We start from the raw sequence: 19,114 nt of genomic DNA on the forward strand, positions 1-19,114 counted from the left end.
TTGTTTCCCAATTGATTTGTACAGAATATGGGTAAAGATGGAAAAAAGTTCTGAAATGATCTTATTTTTTTACCATGGCAATCAATTGACATTTAACAGGGGTAGACTTTGTATATCCACTGTAGAGTTGCCCTGTAATGGGGCAAAAAATACAGAAACCTAGTTACTGTATATTTAGATTTTATAGTAAAATACTAAAAGGCAAAGGGGTTATTGACTCAAAAAGATTTATACTTAGCAAATCTTACAACTTAAGCTGGGTTCACACTAAGCGACAGCGACAACGACGTCGCTGTTACGTCACCATTTTCTGTGATGTAACAGCGACCTTGTAAGTCGCTGTTATGATCGCTGCTTAGCTGTCAAACACAGCGATGCAGCAGCGATCATAACGTCGCTGTGCTACATGTGCAGAGAGCAGGGAGCCGCGCTTAGCGCTGGCTCCTTGCTCTCCTAGGTACAGTACACATCGGGTTAATTAACCCGATGTGTACTGCAGCTACATGTCACAGTGCAGAGAGCAGGGAGCCGCGCACACTGCTTAGCGCTGGCTCCTTGCTCTCCTTGCTACAGTATACATCGGGTTAATTACCCGATGTGTACTGCAGCCACATGTGCACAGAGCAGGAGCCGGCACTGGCAGCAAGGGCGGAGGCTGGTAACGAAGGTAAATATCGGGTAACCAGGGAAAGGTCTTCCCTTGGTTACCCGATGTTTACGCTGGTTACAGCTTACCGCAGCTGCCAGACGCCGGCTCCTGCTCCCTGCTCGCTTCATTTCGTCGCTCTCTCGCTGTCACACACAGCGATGTGTGTGTCACAGCGGGAGAGTGACGACCAAAAAATGAAGCTGGACATTCAGCAACGACCGGCGACCTCACAGCAGGGGCCAGGTCATTGCTGGATGTCACACACAGCGACAGCGACGGGACGTCCCTGCAACGTCACAGAAAATGGTGACGTAGCAGCGACGTCGTTGTCGTTGTCGCTGTGCGTGACACCAGCTTTACTAATGTAGTTCCGTTATCAAAGGTTCTCCGATCTAATCATCCCCGCTCTGATCCCAGGTTCACTTCCATCTTGAGATAAACAAAGAATGTCACTTCCTTTGTTGACACGTCATCTCATGAGTGCTGTGTGTCAAGGGCTCTTTTCAGTCAGTAATTCTAATTGTGTTTGTTATTTTAAGCATAGTAATGTATTGTTAGAACTGGACAACCCCTTTAATACCTACCTTAAGGTAAAGCAAAGTAAAATATGTAATTTGGATGTGTTAATCGAAGATCACTAAAAAGTAAGGCCGTGTAATTGTGATATGAAAAATCATATCATATTAACCATTTTGTTTATTTCTAGAGCATCGGGCGCAGGACACATCCACAATTGGTTCAAGCCACCGGTCATTTCTGGACATTAAGGCTGGATTCAATGCAATAAGTGAAAGGACAGTTAGTGCTCTCCTGACAGCAAGAGGTGGGTCTAGCAAAGGCATCATAATATAAAAAGGCTGAAAGGATGACTAATGCGCAAACATTAAACAGTTCCAACTTTTTTAGGTTCTCGTACCCGTGCTTCTGTGCCTTTCTTATCCTGTGAGCATAGTTCTCCGTCCCCTCCATCATCTCTCAGCCTTGCACTCCCATCTGGACCAAGCCCTCGGAGGCTGCGATCACCTGGAAGGGTCTCTCACCCAGACAAAATAAGTGAAGAGATAGGGGAAGCTTTCACAGGTAAAAAGGTGTTTGGGTATAAATGTGTTTGTATGGGGGTGTATGTACATATGCATGACAGCACCTCTGTAATGGGAATCTTATTTCCAATATTCTACAGCTATGTTGAAATGCAGCGCTTTTGCTGCAATTTTTTCTGCAGTCAAAACTTACTCTCAAAATGTGCACCTTTCAGTGTTTTTGCAGAGTTTTTTGGATGCAGATTTTGTGTTTCTTTTCAGTGCATGTTTAAGAAAGTTAGTTTTATTTCCCAAAAACCCTTAAACGCTGCATGTTTACACACGTTTGCATGAATATATACACTATATATTCTTTTCACCCATTTAATTAATAAGGATATTTCTTCATCGTTCCTTATGGGAGACCCAGACCATGGGTGTATAGCTTCTGCCTCCGGAGGACACACAAAGTACTACACTCAAACGTGTAGCTCCTCCCTCCTAGCATATACACCCCCTGGTAGCCAGTCCTAGCCAGTTTCAATGCTTTGTGTTCAGGAGGTCACACATACACATGCATTCTCTGATTTTTGATTTTTGATTTTTTGGATTTCAAAGATTTGGAAGAAAAGCGGGTCCAATCTGGACTCCCGGCATGTCCCTTCTCACCCCACTGTGTCGGCGGTGCTGTTAAGGTTGATTTTACAAGGCTGGAGCCTTCACATGCCGCGCTCCTTCACCATCCTCTGAGGCTCTGGCTTGAAGTGGGAGCCATCACGGTTCTCACTGCTTTGCAGGAGACCGGTCTCCATCCGCAGCCCTGTTCAGGATTCTGCCGGACGGAGCGTTTAACCCCCCCCCCCAGGGACCTGGCACCTGCGTCTCAAAAGCTAAGTATTGAGACGTTTTTACCACAGAAAGTGGTCTTTCCAGGGGTCCCTTGTACTTTATTTATTGGGGGGAGTGTGTTATATGACTGTGGTAACATTTCCGGCCGGTTCTCCAGTTTTCACTGGAGAACCGTGCCGATGGTGCCTGCACGCTGGCCGCATGTTTAAATCTAGGCCCTGGCTTCGCCTGAGGCCTAGTTTCGGTTTCACTGCCCCTGCATATTAGTTATGCAGAGGGACAGTGTGGCTCCGCCCAGCGGCTGCTCAGCACAGGGAACGGACACTCCTCACTGAGGAAGGATTCCCTCCCCTGTATACCTCATTTGCCCGCTCTCAGAGTAGGCCCCGCCCCCTCTCCTCGCTCCGGTCGCCATTTTCTCAGCGTTCTCAATGTCTGCATAGGCACAGAGATACCACATTGTGACAAATGGGGGCCTGGGCTGGGGGACTGGAGGGCACAGAAATGTATGTTAAACGGTCTGGCAAGCCACAACCTCCAGTTGTGCAGCTGCTTATATCCTCTGTTTATATACTCTGCTGGGGGTCATTCTGGAGATGCATTCCCTCACAGAGCCCCCACTTCTGCAGCATGTCTCACATCAGAGCAAGGCTGCAAGGCTGTTCTTAATATGCACTGCATGTAGACTCGTACTGCCTGTACCGAGCACATAAACACAGTGGTCCCTCAGCCTGGAGGCTCATCAGTGGTCCCTCCAGCTGCTCCGGTGGTGCTGAGCATGCATTAGCCCCCTTCTCAAGGCGCTTCTGCTGCTACGGCTCGCTCAGAAAAGCTCTCAGAGGACTCTTCATCTGGTCTCAGACCCCGTCCTCCTAAAATGGAGACGCAGGGTCCCCTGTCCTTCCCCGTCCCGCAGCTCTGATTCACGAGCTGACTCACTGGACGAGGAGGATGTCTTTACTGGGGGCTCGGACGCTACTTAATGTACCATTGATCTGTCCGAAGGTGATGCAGATGCTAATGATTTGATTGCGTCCATTATATTTGTACTGGACCTCAATCCGCCGGTATCAGGGGAGTATCCCCCTCTGGCAGAAAGGCATCAGTATACCTTAAAGAGAACAAGGAGTGTGTTCCTTAACCACTCCAGTTTTCAGCCCACTGTGACCAAGCCCAGAGCCTGTCCTGACAGACGCTCCCAAAGCGTGGTTCTGATGACTGTTTCCCCCTTCCACCAGAGGTGGTCAAGGAGTGGGCTCATTCACCAAGGGTGGTCCCTCCGGTGTCTAGTATTTCAGCCCGGATAGTTGTATCAGTGGCTGACGGCACCTCTCTAAGGATCCCACTGTACATTAATTCTGTACTGGATCTCAATCCGCCAGTATCAGAGGAGCAACCCTCTCTGGCAAAAAGGCACCAGTTTACCTTGCCTAAGAGAACAAGGAGTGTGTTCCTTAACCACTCCAGTTTTCAGGCCACTGTGACCAAGCCCAGGGTCTGCTCTGGCAAACGCTTCCCAAAGCGTGGTTCTGATGACAGTTTTCCCCTTCCACCAGAGGTGGTCAAGGAGTGGGCTCATTCACCAAAGGTGGTCCCTCCGGTGTTTAGACTCTCAGCCCGGACCGTTGTATCAGTGGCTGATGGCTCCTCACTTACGGCTTTGCTGTCCGCCAGGTTGTTCTTCTGGCCAAATCTGTATGGAGGCGGCAGGGGCCTCGTTCTCCCCAGCTTTTGCAGCAGTGCGGCTTTCAAAGCCATCTCTGCTTCTCTAGAGGAGATGCATTCCCTCACAGGGACTCTTTGCCCGAAATGGTTGCCTTAACTTCCAGACTTCAGTCTTTTCATCCTATGCCATGTCTGCCATGCTGGAGACTCTCACCGCACTGCGGTGGCCTCGGCTAATTTCCTCGCTATCCGCAGGCTCCTGTGGCTTCGGAAGTGGAAGGCGGATGCTTCTAAAGAAGTTCCTTGCTGGGCTCCCTTTTGCAGGGACCAGACTATTCGGGAACAACTGGATGAAATTATTAAGGAAGCTCTTGGCGGGAAGAGTTCTTCCATGCCACAAACCTAAACCAGGAAACCTGTCCAGGGCAGGAATCAGTAGAGGTTTCGTTCTTTTCGTTCCTCCATCTGATCGTTCTCTAAGCCCTCGGCCTCGTCCACTGGCTCAGCCAAGGATCGTAATCCCAAATGGCGCACGAGAGGACCGCAGGAGATGCTGCCACTAAGTCAGCCTCCTCCTGGCTATCTGGCCACGCCAGCAACGTCCTTGGTCGGTGGCAGGCTCTCCCACTTTGGCGACGTATGGTTTTAACACGTCTCCGATCAGTGGGTGCGAGATACCATCTCCCACGGCTACAGGATAGAATTCTATCCAGCCCGCCAAACAGATTTTTTCTGTCAACTCCCCCCTGCTCCAAGGCCGCCGCCTTCTCACAGGCTGTGGCATTTTTGCAGGCCACTGGAGTAATTGTACCGACTGGGAACGGTTCTGAGATTTCTGCTTAAATCTATTCCTAGTACCCGAAGAGGGCGGTGCCTTCCGACCTGGATCTCAAGCTTCTCAAGCATGTTCAGGTGCGGCATTTTCGCATGGAGTCTCTGCGATCAATCAATGACCCAAGGAGATTCCCTGGCATCCATCGACATCAGAGATGCCTATCTGCATGTGCCAATCGCAGTTTCACACCAGCGTTGGCTACGTTTTGCAATCAGAGAGGTCCAATTCGTGGCTCTTCCCTTGGGGTTAGCCACGGCCCCTCGAGTATTCTCAAGGTCGGGGCAGCTGTGATTGCGGTCCTGCACCTCTAGGGGTTGGCAGTGATCCTTTTGTCCTGGACAGCCTTCTAGTCTGGGCTTCATCCAGTGCAAACTGTTAGCGGAGTGCCTCGCTCACTCTCGCCACTCTAACCAATTCGGGTGGTTTGTCATTCTGTCCAAGTCCACTCTGACTTCGACCCAGAAGTTCACATACCCAGGGACGCATTTGGAGACTCTGTCGGCACTTGTGAAGCTGCCCTTAGTCAAACAGCAGTCCCTCCGCTGGCGGTTGACGTCGTTCCATCAGGCACCTAATACAGGTGCTGGATCAGATGGTGGTGTCAATGGAAGCGATTCCCTGGCCCAGTTCCATCTGCGTCCTCTGCGGCTGGATATTTTCCGCTGTTGGAACAAGCGGACTTCCTCCTTCCACGGGGTGGTGGCTTCGCCACAAACCAGGGGCTCGTTTCAGTGGTGGCTTCGGCCCCTCTGTCTCAGGGACGCTCCTTCCTGGCTCCGTCCCGGGTGATCCTCACCAAGATGCTAGTCTATCCGGCTGGGGAGCAGTATATCTCCACCATGGAGCGCAGGGCACTTGGACTCTGTCCGAATCAGCCCTCTGGATCAATGTGCTGGAAATCAGAGCTGTGTTTCTAGCTCTCTAAGCCTTTCACCATCTGTTGGCGGCCAGGCACATTCGAGTCCAGTCAGACAACGCTACAGCGTTTGCCTACATCAACCTCCAGGGCGGGACACTCAGCCGCCTGGCAATGTTGGAGGTTCATCGCATTCTTCAGTGGACGGAGGACTCCTAGTCCACCATATCCGCAGCCCACATCCCAGACGTGGAAGACTGGGAGGCAGATTGTCTCAGCCGTCAAACCGTGGCTCCACGATCCTCAGGTTTTTGCGGCAGACGCACTGGTTCAAGTTTGGTCCCAGCTTCGTCTGTCTTACGTGTTTCACCCTCTAGTTCTTGCCCATAGTCCTGCGCAAGATCAGAAAGGAGGGCCGTCGGGTCATTCTCATTACTCCAGACTGACCCAGGCAAGCTTGGTACCCTGACCTGCTCCGTCTGTTCTTAGAGGTGCCATGGCATCTCCTGGACTGTCCAGACCTTCTCTCACGAGGTCCGTCTTTCCGCCAGAACCTGCGGCTCTCAGATTGACGGCGTGGCGTTTGAGTCATGGATCTTGACGACTTCTGGTATCCCTCCTGAAGTCATCACCACTATGACTCGAGCACGGAAGTATCCTTTGGCCTTTTGGCCTTGCCGACCCTCCTGTCCCTTCTACAGTCCGGTCTGCAGCTAGGACTATCCCTCAATTCCCTTAAGGGACAGGTCTCGGCTCTGTCAGTGTTGTGCCAGCGGCGTATCGCCCGGCTGGCCCAGGTGCGCTCCTTCATGCAGGGCGCATCTCACATCATTCTGCCTTACCGGCGGCCTTTGGAGCGCTGGGACCTTAATTCGGTCCTCACGGCTTCCGGAAACCCCCCTTTGAGCCTCTTAGGGAGGTTTCTTTGTTTAGTCTTTCACAGAAAGTGGTCTTTCTAGTGGCCATAACTTCCCTCAAGAGAGTCTCTGTTTTGGCTGCACTTTCTTCGGAGTCCTCCCTTCATCAAGACAAGGTGGTTCTCCGTCCGACTCCGGACTTTCTCCCTAAGGTGGTTGCTGCTTCCACCTTAACTGGGGCATTTTCCCTGCCTTCCTTTTGTCCGGCTCCTGTTCAGCGCTTTGAAAGGGCGTTGCATACTCTGGATCTGGTGCGGGCGCTCCGGATCTATGTGTCTCGCACCGCTGTTCTTAGGCGGTGCACCTCTCTTTTGTGCTGACCGCTGGTCAGCGTAAGGGCCTCTCGGCATTTAAGCCGACCCTGGCTCGTTGGTTTAGGTCGGCCATTTCCGATACCTACCAGTGTACTCAAGTGCCTCTCCCGCCGGGGATCAAGGCACACTTGACCAGAGCTGTCGGTGCCTCTTAGGCTTTCAGGCCCAGGCTACGGCTCAGCAGGTCTGTCAGACTGCCACTTGGACTAGTCTGCATACCTTTTCGAAGCACTACCACTGCCGCCTGAAGGATGCGAGCTTGGGCAGACGCATCCTTCAGGCGGCTGTCGCCCATTTGTGAAGTTAGGTTTCACCTACTTCTCAGTTTTTCTGTTTATTCCCACCCATGGACTGCTTTAGAACGTCCCATGGTCTGGGTCTCCCATAAGGAACGATGAAGAAAAAGAGAATTTTGTTACTTACCGTAAATTCTTTTTCTTATAGTTCCGACATGGGAGACCCAGCACCCTCCCTGTTGCCTGTTGGCAGGTTTCTTGTTCCGTGTGTTATCACCGGCTGTTGTAGACAGAGGTTCCGGTTGTTCCGGGTTTTGCTCTGTCTCTACTTGTGGGTGGATGTCCTCCTTCAGCTTTTGCACTAAACTGGCTAGGACTGGCTACCAGGGGGTGTATATGCTAGGAGGGAGGAGCTACACGTTTGAGTGTAGTACTTTGTGTGTCCTCCGGAGGCAGAAGCTATACACCCATGGTCTGGGTCTCCCATGTCGGAACTATAAGAAAAAGAATTTACGGTAAGTAACAAAATTCTCTTTTTTTATGCCCATGTTTTATATGTGACAGCTACAGTAATACCATATGTCACCCATAACTAAAAAGCCTAAAATTCCTATAATTCACCAGTATAATGACTGCGAAACAGAATAGCAGGATTACGCTAAGAACACACATCTGGCTTTTCTGCCGTTTGTCGGATCCGGCGCTCTCCCGTACAGTCTATACAGTACAGTGGCTGCGCTGCAACTTCCTGGTCACATGCTCTGGTCACATGACAGCACGTGACCGGAGCTTTTCGCGCAGCCACTTTACTGTACACAGTGTACGGGAGCGCGCCGGATCCGACAAATGGCAGAAAAGTCGGAAGTGTGTTCTTAGCCTTAACCATTGTAGGAAAAAAATCTTTGTCTTCTTAACATAACCGCTGAGTGGCAGCAACAAAGTTGGTTTCCTGTTTTTCACATTTTCTTTATACCAGACTTTCAGTTATACATGTAATTTATTTATTTGCTGTATAGCCATTTTTAAAGGGAATTTTGAACCATGTTGCCCAATCCGTGCATGTATGAGACACTGGCTGCATGATTTCAGCCATGTATGTTTACCTTTGAAACAATGCTGCATTTTAGAGAAAAACATAGTTTTAAGCAGACGGTGATCAAGCCACACAAGAGACAACTTGGACAAGTGGGTCCCCACACCTTCTCCCCACCCACTCCCCTTGACTGACATTAATGATGAGCGAGCACTAAACTGCTCGAGTGCTTGTTACTCGAATTGAGCAGGTTGGTCGTTCGGACGGGCTCAATTCGAATAAAGATTATAATGGAAGTCAATGGGGGAATTCTAGCATTTTTCTGGTAGATCCCCTAGGAGGGCGGGGGGCCCTAAAATCTTTGACATGGATGGAAACAGCTCTCAACTGTAATAGAAACATCAAGGGGAGACGCATGGTCGCATCTCTGACTCCCAGAGTGACCGTGCGTGAGAAATTCCAGGTATGGTGCTGACCAGGAATGACCTATGAACCCTCGTTCTCGAAACAAGGCTACATAGATTGGAGTACTGATTCTGGGGACATTTTGGGACCAGTACACCAAGGATTAAGTCGGAGTTTTGTGGGGGGGGGTTTAAATACTAGATTGGTGAACAAGGGATAGCATGAGGGAGTCTTTATTCAAATATACTATTTTTTTCTGTATGTGTATTTTTTTTCACTTTACACTTACTGGGTTAGTAATGGGGTTCTACGATAGACACCTCTCAATTATTAGCCCCTGGGCTTGATACCAGCTGACAATTCACAATTGACATCAACCAAAAAAATATTACTTCTATTGTCACCGCACCAGGTCAGTTGAGAAGAACCAGGTAAGCTCCAGAATTTACAATCTAATGTGATGCGCCAATTTTGGGGCAGCTGCTGTCTGGCATTTTTAGGCTGGGAAGGGCCAGATATCCATGGGCCTTGCCAGCCTGGTAATATCAGCCCACAGCTGCCTGCTTTACCTTGGCTAGTTATCAGAAATAGGGGAGCCGTACGCGGTTTTAAAAATTGTTTATTACCTTACACAAAGCTAAAATCACTAAACGGTGCATGTTTACACGTGTACAACATTGCCTATACGTCTGCTCTAATATAAGCTGTCCCTCCTAGATCAAATCTCCCTGAACTGCAGTGTGCTGAGCATCGCGCCACCGGGTCTCGTACAAGACCCGATGACGCGATGCAGCTGGCCAATCACAGTAATGCCAATAGTCAACATGGCTACGGCATTACCGTGTATGGCAGGCAATCCCCACATGTTGATTAGCTGTCTAAAGGCCCCGTTACACGAAACAACATCGCTAACGAGATGTCGTTGGGGTCACGCAATTCGTGACGCACATCCGGCCTCGTTAGCGACGTCGTTGCATGTGACCGCTAACGATGCAAAATACTTACCAAATCGTTGATTATTTGACACGTCGTCCATTTCCCAAATGATGTTGCTCGTTTAGGACGCAGGTTGTTTGTCGTTCCTGAGGCAGCACACATCGCTACGTGTGACACCCCAAGAACGACGAACAACACCGTACCTGCGTCCTCCGGCAAAGAGGTGGGCGTGACTTTCATGCGGCTGCTCTCCACCCCTCCGCTTCTATTGGACGCCTGCCGTGTGACGCCGCACGAACCGCCCCCTTAGAAAAGAGGTTGTTCGCAGCCCACAACGACGTTGCTAGGAAGGTAAGTATGTGTGATTGGTACTAGCGATATTGTGCGCCACGGGCAGCGATTTCCCCGTGACGCACAAACAACGGGGGCGGGTGCTTTCACGAGCAACATTGCACTAGCGATGTCGCTGCGTGTAAAGCCCCCTTAACAGCTGAAAAACATGCGGGGTGGGCACTCGAGCTTGAGCACCCACTCTACTCGATACCCCAATGCTCGATCGAGTAATGAGCAGTGGCAAGCACGCTCGTTCATCACTAGCTGACGTGTCTCTCCCTGTGTGCTTCTATAGGCTGAGATATCAATTGAGGGCAGCGGGTGTGGAGAGAGTACCAGAAACTCGCCTTTCCAACTAGTGTCTTGTGTGACTTGGTCCCCGGCGGCTATCAGTCTGTTTTTTTCTGAAACACTGCAGTGTGGATCCGGCAGCATGAATCCACTGTCTCGTACCCTATAATGCTGTGATTAAGATAACATCAGATGAAAAGCTGATAAAGAAGAGAGATCCAATTGTTACAGCTGCTGTCAAAATTATTCATCCCCCATTGCAAATTAGGTTTCTTAGGAAAAATGTACAAACTGTCTGCTGTTTGTAATAAATCAATGGAACAAGAACAATGTAAATACTACCTACTGCAGTCTCAGAATTATTTACCCCCCTCATGCCGACAAGCATCTTTAAATAGTTAATCGAGCAGTATTTGATTACAACCTGCTACAAACATGCCGTTTTCTAAAATTTCCTGATACCTGATTGAATCCATCTTGTCCACCACATGCTGCAGGTTTCCAGTGCCAGTTTCCAGAGGAAACAAAGCAGCCCCAGAGCATCGCTGAGCCACCGCAATGCTTTATCGTATGCAGTGTTCTTTACCATGTATGCTTTATTTTTCCTTCGCCACACATCCTGCTGATCCATAGGACAGAAAATTTCCAGTTTAGTTTCATCACTATTCAGAACAGAATCCTAAAACTTCTATGGCTCATTAATTTGGTTTTTAGCATAATGAAGCTGACTTTTCTTGTGCATTCTGCAAGAAGAGGTTTAAATCTTGGAGTTCTGGTATGGAGACTTACAGCATTTTGTATGCTCCTTAAAGTGCAAGCTGAAACCTCGGTACCTACTGCCACCATATCTTGTTTAGATCTTTTGCAGTTACTCAAAGGTTTTTGACTATTATTCTCCCTGGGAATCTGATGGCGGCCAGTGACATCCGGTGTACCCAGTGTTCCAATAGCTTAAAACTTGGAACTATTCTTCTATATTAATCTCTAGGAACATTCTTTGTCTTAGTATCTTTTTGTATGCTTCTCCATGTTTGCACAAGGCAATGATCTCTTCTCAACTTTGGACCACTCTTTTGACAACTCAAGAATATTAACCCCTTACCGATATTTGACATACTGGTACATCATATGCCAGCTTTCTAACTGTGATGCAGGCCTGCAAGATGAGCCGGCATCTTTCTCAGCAGATGATGGCTGTGTTCTTCAGCCATCATCTGTCTTTAACAGCCGCCGGTTCGCGGAGCATCGCCCGCGACTTTCAGCTTGTTAAATGCTGCTGTCAATCTGTGACAGAGCCATGTAATGCTTGTCTACAGGCATCGTTAAAAACATCAGCTCAGGGTGCAAAAAAACAAGCTCTCATACAGCCCCATTGACCAAAAATTGAAAACGTTACGGGTCTTGGAAAATGGTGACACAAATGAATTTTTTTTTTTTTTTTACACATTCCCGATTTTTTTTTTCACCAGATAAATAACAAACAAAAACTATGCACGTTTGGTACTGCATAATTGTTCTGCCCTGGAGAATTGTATTGCCAGGTAATTTTTCTGTATAGTGGATATGGTATATAAAAATCTTAAAAAAAAAACGTTGCAGAATTGGTCTGTTTTCAGTGTTTCATGTCACTAAAAATTTTTTTTCCTGCCTCTTTGTAAACCACATGATAAAATTAATGGTGTCATTCAAAAGTACAACTCATCCCTCAAAAAACAAACTCTCACACAGAGGTGTAAATAAAACAATAAAAAAGGTATGGTTCTTGGAAGATAAGGAAGAAAAAACTAAGACGGAAAATCACCTGGTCAAGAAGGGGTTAGTGAACTGGAGGCCATTGCCCATGACAAGCTGATAAAAGGCAATGCTTCATGTTTGTGGCAGTTTAAAACAGGTAAAGGTGCTCTACTAAGTACAAAAGAAACTTGTCATGTAAGGGTTTACCATACCTGAGACTGTAGAAGTCATAATAAGTGATTCCTCAAAATTCAGCACAAAACGCCACTTTTATTATTAGATGTGTTGAGCTATATAAATTGATCTTGTTTGATCGGTATAATGAAAACAACATAAAGTTTGGAAATTAGATTTATTAGCGAATAATATAGTGAATAAATATGTCTGCAACTGTACATTTATCTATTCTTGCTACGATGTTACTGAAAATCGCATACCCAGTCCTCAGCCAAGTTTATACGTCTACTGTATACGCAATATCAGGACTAATGGATTTCAGGGGACGTTTAATGGATCTTATAAGCTATTAGCTGCCAAGTGGCCGTATTATCCTGCAGAGAGGCACCGTACATCTTAATGTAATACAATTGTGTATGACTGGCTTCTACAATTTCTAGTTTGGCACATTTTTTAGATAGTCGTCTTGTGTTTCCTATAGGTGGCCCTGTGTGCCTAAAATCAATCTCGCCTATTAAGGAGGGAGACAAACCAAAGGTAATATTCCTGGCCATGCCTATAATTATCACAAATTTTCAGCCTCCAGTCGATAGCTGTCACTTACAGTTCTCCTTTTTTTCCTTCTTTTTAGGAGTTGTCCATTGAAGTTATCTTCCCTTCCACATCTGTGTAATGCCTATAAAACTATACATTACCTTTATGGTGCCATAAACGCTGGAGATCACATTCAGCATTTCCACAACCTCAGCGAATGATGGTGCTTTATTTGTTTCCAAAGGAACCAAAAATCTCAGACATCACAAAAAAGTCAATGCTCGAAGACATAATTTAGCATAGTTGAAGCTTGGAGTCTCTAGCTTCTTACAACTATCTGATGTGGAAGAAACATTGAACTGAATGTCAGATTAGGTCCTAGAGTAGTGGACAAGCATTTGTAAGGTATAGGCCCAGTATAGTGGGGTTTATGGAAAATATATAGCTATATTTCAGTATTATTTCTTTATCATACATGGATACAATTTTAGATCCATAATACCAATGATTATTGCTAATTATTACTTATGAGGCTAATATAGCATGACAACTGTCAGTGCCCTATAAATATAGCCTGGTGGGGTAGCTTTACTTCATGGCTATTACTGTGTCTCATCTGGACCTGCACCCTGCTCCAAATACTTTGGGTTAGTATTTTTGGCAGTATAAATGCAGCAATAGAATATTTAATTAGCAGGATTTTTTTTTATCCAAACGGTACTTGCTAGAATAAGCCATAGAAACATATCATGTTGCATTTCTAGTCTTAAATATAGTAGCCATCTAGAAGCCAGGAATATATAAGGGATGACATGATAAATCTAACACTATGCACTCGTTAGACTGCCATACAAATGCTTAACTGGATTAATAGTGCAGACTGGACAATGGCAGTCATACAGCTGGGACCTAGGAGCGGCATGGATGGTTTCAGACCGGACTACAGTTATTAGAGCCAGGAAATCAATGCTGTACGGGTGAACGGGCTCATAGACCTGAGCTATATGATTTATCTCAGCTCCTATGGAAGGTGATTAATAAAAATGGCACTTTTCTTATCTCCATTCTTGTGCCTTTGGTAGAAATCAATGTACTTCCTCGTAGAGCTTGCACTTTTTTTTAAGCATTGTCAGTTTTCTTCTGCTAAACATGCAGTAGCAAATGTGCATGCATAAATGTAGGGTAGAGGGAAGCCCTTGCCTATGTATGTTATGTTGTACGTTTATATGTCTCTGTAGATCACATTGCCTTTTATGCTCTCTTTTACATTTTGCTTCTGTGCTCAGTAGAAAGGGTCTAACCTGATATGTGGAGATCAATAAACCCTGCCTGGCAGCCTGCAGCAGACGCGTTTATAAAGAGATGTATTGATTGTATCCTCTCTACAGGAAACAATGAGATTTGGAGACAAGGAAGAGTAGATTCTTTGCTCTTTAGTTTTGCTGCAGTACTTCAGGGGGGCTTAGAATGTATTCATCTCTGCTGGGTTATGCCTTGCCATGGTACACCTATTTGTAACTAGATATTGTTTAATGCTATTATGGTACATTCCTAACCCCTAACACGATGGTGCAATCCCTGCCGGACAATGCTTTACAATGGTACAGCCTATTTGCATCAGATTGGCGCAGTTTCTGCCATTTGTTTGTCTGGGGAGGAGTGGTAGCGTTTGTCCCTCTACCTTCTCTATGAAACAATCACTTATAGCGAGCTTTTCTTTTATATAAACAGGTACAAGTAAACTTTTGGCAAACAATGACAATGCAACATATCGCACAAATTCTTCCGACTGTGCCAGAGAATAGAAAGTCATTGATTTTATATAGGCCTAAAGTATTATTCTCATATGTATGCCAATGTTAACATTGTGTAGCTCATTTTCTGTTTTTGTTTTGTTTTTATTTCTCTCCCCTATGTCTTGTCTGTGGTTTGTCTTCGGCACATTTTTTATTAAACATTATATACTGTATGTCTGTCAATTATTCAATTATCATCGTGCTGAATAATTTTGGATTTCATGTCTCATTTTGTATTGTCTTGGATCATTTTTATTCATTGACATATGTTTTGGCTGTAGTTTAGGAAGTAATTTTTACAAATATATATATATACAGTATGTGTATATATATATATATATATATATATATACACACACCATGTCTCACATATCATTTTCATGAATTAAAAGAAAATTGTAAGTAAATGTTTTCCATTCACTTCCAGTTTTTCCAATTATGAGATAAAAAAGTTGGACACTCACGATGGGCCATGCAATCACATCCTAAGCACATTTACTTTCCTAAATGACAAATCAGTCACTCAATGAGAAGACCTAAATATGTATATAGAGTTTTTCATGTTTTAAATGCAGTAAAATGTATTATTTTGCATTTGTATGTATTGGCAGCTCTTATTAGCTGTGCTCCATTATATAGCTATATTGTGATTGGTCATTAATTACAAATATAATGAAGCCTCTTTGAGACAACTCCCCAAAATTACATAAATAAGTAGTCTTAAGGGGAGGGCCTCTCAAAGACTATAGCCAGTGTGCACAGTATATGATGCCTTGCAATCCCTGGTGTTTGTATGAATAAACGTTGGGTCTACTCAGTGAATGACAAGCTTCCTTATATACATGCAGACATAGCTGTCAATTATTGATTAGGACCACCCACGGGACTCATGTATACAAACACCAGGAATTTCAATTGATAAAATACAAATTGTACTGAATCTTTTCAAGCAAACCTATATATTATTCTGTTCAACGTCTTCTTCTCCATACCAAAATGTCCACAGATCCAACTGCATGTACAATGTGACAGTTTCCATTAAGGAAAATGTTCTTATTTATCCTTCCCATGCAATGTAAATTGCTTCTAGTTTTTGGTGTTACAGTATAAAGTAGTCCGCACCTGAATTTGTAGAATTAAATGCCTATCTGAAAATTTATATGACAGAAAAAGACAGTACCAGCTGAAATATCTTATTGTCAGGCTTCAAAAAAAAAATCTATTGTCATTTCTTCTTAGACCTTTGAAAGGTGAGTGCCAGTTTGATGGTTTATACTCGCTCGCAGGCTTGTATGGGTGTGCATGATCCGACTTGTTGAGTCACTCGCAGCATGTTGCGACTTTTATTTTCTCATGCCGTATCTTTATGAGAAAAAAATACAGATCTACACTGCCCCATAGAATAACAATGGTCTTAGTACTTTACAATAAAACATCGGATAGCACTGGTCTGAGTTAAACATCGCATCGGAAGACCCAGCATAACTACAAGGTGTTCCAACCTGAGCTAACTACTTCACTTAGCTGTGGTATTCCAATGCAAGAATGGAACTGTGAAGCTGGCCTTAATCAGTAGTGTTTTTGCACAAACTGCCAAAAATCATAACTGTCTACTAGATGCAAGTGCTGTCACTGCAGAACTACTTAGGAGTGTGAGTAAGTAGTCCCATAGCTTTATTAGAAACAGTGAAATAGTAGAAGGCTACATGGAATACCGGACATATTTACAGAAGCTGCAGAACTACAAGGCTCAGCATCCTCCATCCAGGACTGTATGTAGTTTTATGCCCAAAAAAAAATGACGTGGGCTTCGCCATACTTTTGTATACTAGCCAGGTACAGCAGGCAGGTACGGGCTGCCCCCAACCCCCAGCTGCCTATTTGTACCCAGCTGGGAACAAAAAATATAGGGAAGCCCTTTTTATTAATTATTTCATGAATTTAATGAAATAATTAAAAAAAAAAATGCCATGGGCTTCGCCCAATTTTTGAGTTCAGCCAGGTACAGCTAGGCACCTGGGGATTGGAATCTGTAGCGCATGGTGCCCAAGCTTTCTGGGCACCCCCGCTGTGAATTGCAGTCCGCAGCCGCCCCATAAAATGGCGCTTTTGTAGAAGTGCCATCTTCTGGCGCTGTATCCAACTCTTCCAGCTGCCCTGGTCCCGGGTGGCTCGCTGGGTAATAATGGAGTTAGGGCTAGCTGTATATTATCAACTGGCCCAAAGCCCGAAATTCATGGTGTCACGCCAATATTATACATGGTCACCATGAATTTCTAGTAAAAAAAAACACAACACACAGAAAAATATTTTTATTAGAAATAAAACAACACAATTAGTGACTCCATCTTTATTGAAATAAAGAAATCCCCTCCTCTGCAGTAATCCTGGGTCAAGGGTCCCACGCCGTCCAATCCGGATCCAATATCATCTGAACGGTTTGCTGGAAGAAGGCAAAGCGATCAGATGATGTGTCAGGTTCAAGGATGTGAATCACATGACACATCAGCTGATTGTATAAACGGCGTTTAAATAATCAGCTGATGCATCAGTGCAACAAAAAAAAAAAACTACACACCTCTGTGCGGACTCCCGTCTGATCGCTGCAGGACTCGGCGGTAATCAGATGATGCGGTCACCTGATGGCATCAGCTGATAGTTTAAGCCGGACGGGCTGTAAAAAGCTGTCCTCACCGCTGGACTTATACTGTCAGCTGATGCCGTCAGGTGACCGCATCAGCTGATCACCGACAGGCCCTGCAGCTATCGGACGGGAGTCTGCACACAGCCGAAGCAGGGGTAGCAATATCTGGAAGAGGAGCTGGGAGCGGACATGTACCGGGAGTCTACAGACAGGTGAGTATGAGATTTTTTTTTTCTACTGTTCACGTTTGATTTCGCAGCTGCTTCCACCTCCCATCCGGACATAGCGCTGGACGGGAGCGGACATGGTGCCGGACGAGAGGTGGACGCAGCGGTGGCGGTACCGGAAGGATTCACGCTTCTGTGTTTACCAACACAAGGAATCCTCTTCCTGTACACGTCACTGTAATACCCACCCCTTGCGTTTCTAGGTGCGTTTTTAGTCATAGAAACTCACTAAAACGTAGCTATATTTGCAATTTGCATTTTTCATTGCGTTTTTGGACATCTCATTGAACTCAATGGGTGAAAAACGTAGTGAAAAACGCAGGAATAATTGACATGCTGCGTTTTTGTGGGCACCACAAAAACGCAGCTAAAAAAAAACGCTGTGTGCAGACAGCAAAAATGAAAACTCATAGACTTTACTGGTGAAGCAAAGTCGTGGAGTTTTCTGAACAAAAACGCACCCGAAAAACGCCGCCAAAAACGCCTAGTGCGCACATACCCATATGCTGAAAACCGACGACTACCGGGAGGAATAAAGTTCATTTTCTCTCATGCTTTTAGTACAGCCAGGTAGCATTGTAACACGTGTTATCTGCAGATTAACCCTATATCTGCAGGTAAATAGCATAATTTGACAGGACAGGTTATAGTTAAAATTTATGAGAACGGGTTTGGATATCCTTGTGGCATATTTATGAATACACTTCCATATTAAAATTGCATACTTCAGTCACATCTTAGCTGTTTAAAAAAGATGTAGGACCAATACTTTTATGTAACACTCCAAAACTTCAGCCAGCACTCGTTTTCTTCCATAAAAATATAAATGTTTTATTAAGTCTTAAAAAGCTTGGTAGCTGTGTACAAAAACAACATATATAAAATGTATAAAATTGGAATAAAAACATCCATATCTTTCCCTGGCTACACATTTCTGACCTATCGAGTCCTTAGGCTATATCCAGACGCTGCAGTTTATTTGTTAACAACAAAACTGCACCTTTTGCCAGAAAAAGCAACAAAACAATGCATGTGTTTTTTGCCACGTTTTTGCTGTGTATTTTCACATGCGTTTTTTTAAATGAAATCAATGGCTGGAAGGGCTACAAAATGCAGAACAAAAACGCACTAAGAATTGACATGCTGCAGCTGCTGGGAGAAGGGAAGACATGCCGTTTTGGGCAACAAACTGCACCAAAAAACACTGCAAAAAGTGCAGCATGCGTATGGAGTCTTAGGGTATGTTTGCACCTAATCACTTTTTTTTAGCTCCAAAGATGCTTAGTTTTTGGCCACAAAAAAAGCATCCACGGCAAAAAAGCATAAAAATAACATTTGTTTTTACCGTGTTTTGCTGCGTTTTTGTTCACTGCGTTTTTATGCGTTTTTTTTATCAGTGAACAATGCCATTAAAGATTGTTGAAGAAAAAAAAGATCTGATGTCATTTCCTTCATCAATCTGTTCTTCATTCTCCACTAGTGTATGCAGGAGAACAGACAGCTGCAGAACTACAAGGCTCAGCATGCTGCATCCAGGACTGTATGCTGGAGGGAGAGGCAGGGCGAGCAGAACTACAAGGCTCAGCATACTCCATCCACTAGTGTATACAAGAGAGCAGACAGCAGCTGCAGAACTACATAGCTCAGCATACTCCATCCAGGAC

General features: G+C 45.3%; 1 protein-coding gene across 2 annotated transcripts in view; it reads left to right on the forward strand.

Annotated features, from left to right (window-relative positions):
- Window positions 1-14,752, forward strand: part of ARHGEF40 (Rho guanine nucleotide exchange factor 40) — a 224,019-nt gene extending 209,267 nt beyond the window's left edge. For both annotated transcript variants that reach the window (XM_075319935.1, XM_075319934.1), the window contains exons 19-22: window positions 1,356-1,472; window positions 1,556-1,729; window positions 12,731-12,786; window positions 12,881-14,752. In XM_075319935.1, coding sequence (XP_075176050.1) covers window positions 1,356-1,472; window positions 1,556-1,729; window positions 12,731-12,786; window positions 12,881-12,922 — 389 coding nt within the window. In that variant the 3' untranslated portion in view covers window positions 12,923-14,752. The remainder of the gene's footprint in view (window positions 1-1,355; window positions 1,473-1,555; window positions 1,730-12,730; window positions 12,787-12,880) is intronic.
- Window positions 14,753-19,114: the final 4,362 nt, after the last annotated feature.

This window comes from Anomaloglossus baeobatrachus, chromosome 1 (assembly GCF_048569485.1).
Source record: "Anomaloglossus baeobatrachus isolate aAnoBae1 chromosome 1, aAnoBae1.hap1, whole genome shotgun sequence".
NCBI lineage: Eukaryota > Metazoa > Chordata > Amphibia > Anura > Aromobatidae > Anomaloglossus > Anomaloglossus baeobatrachus.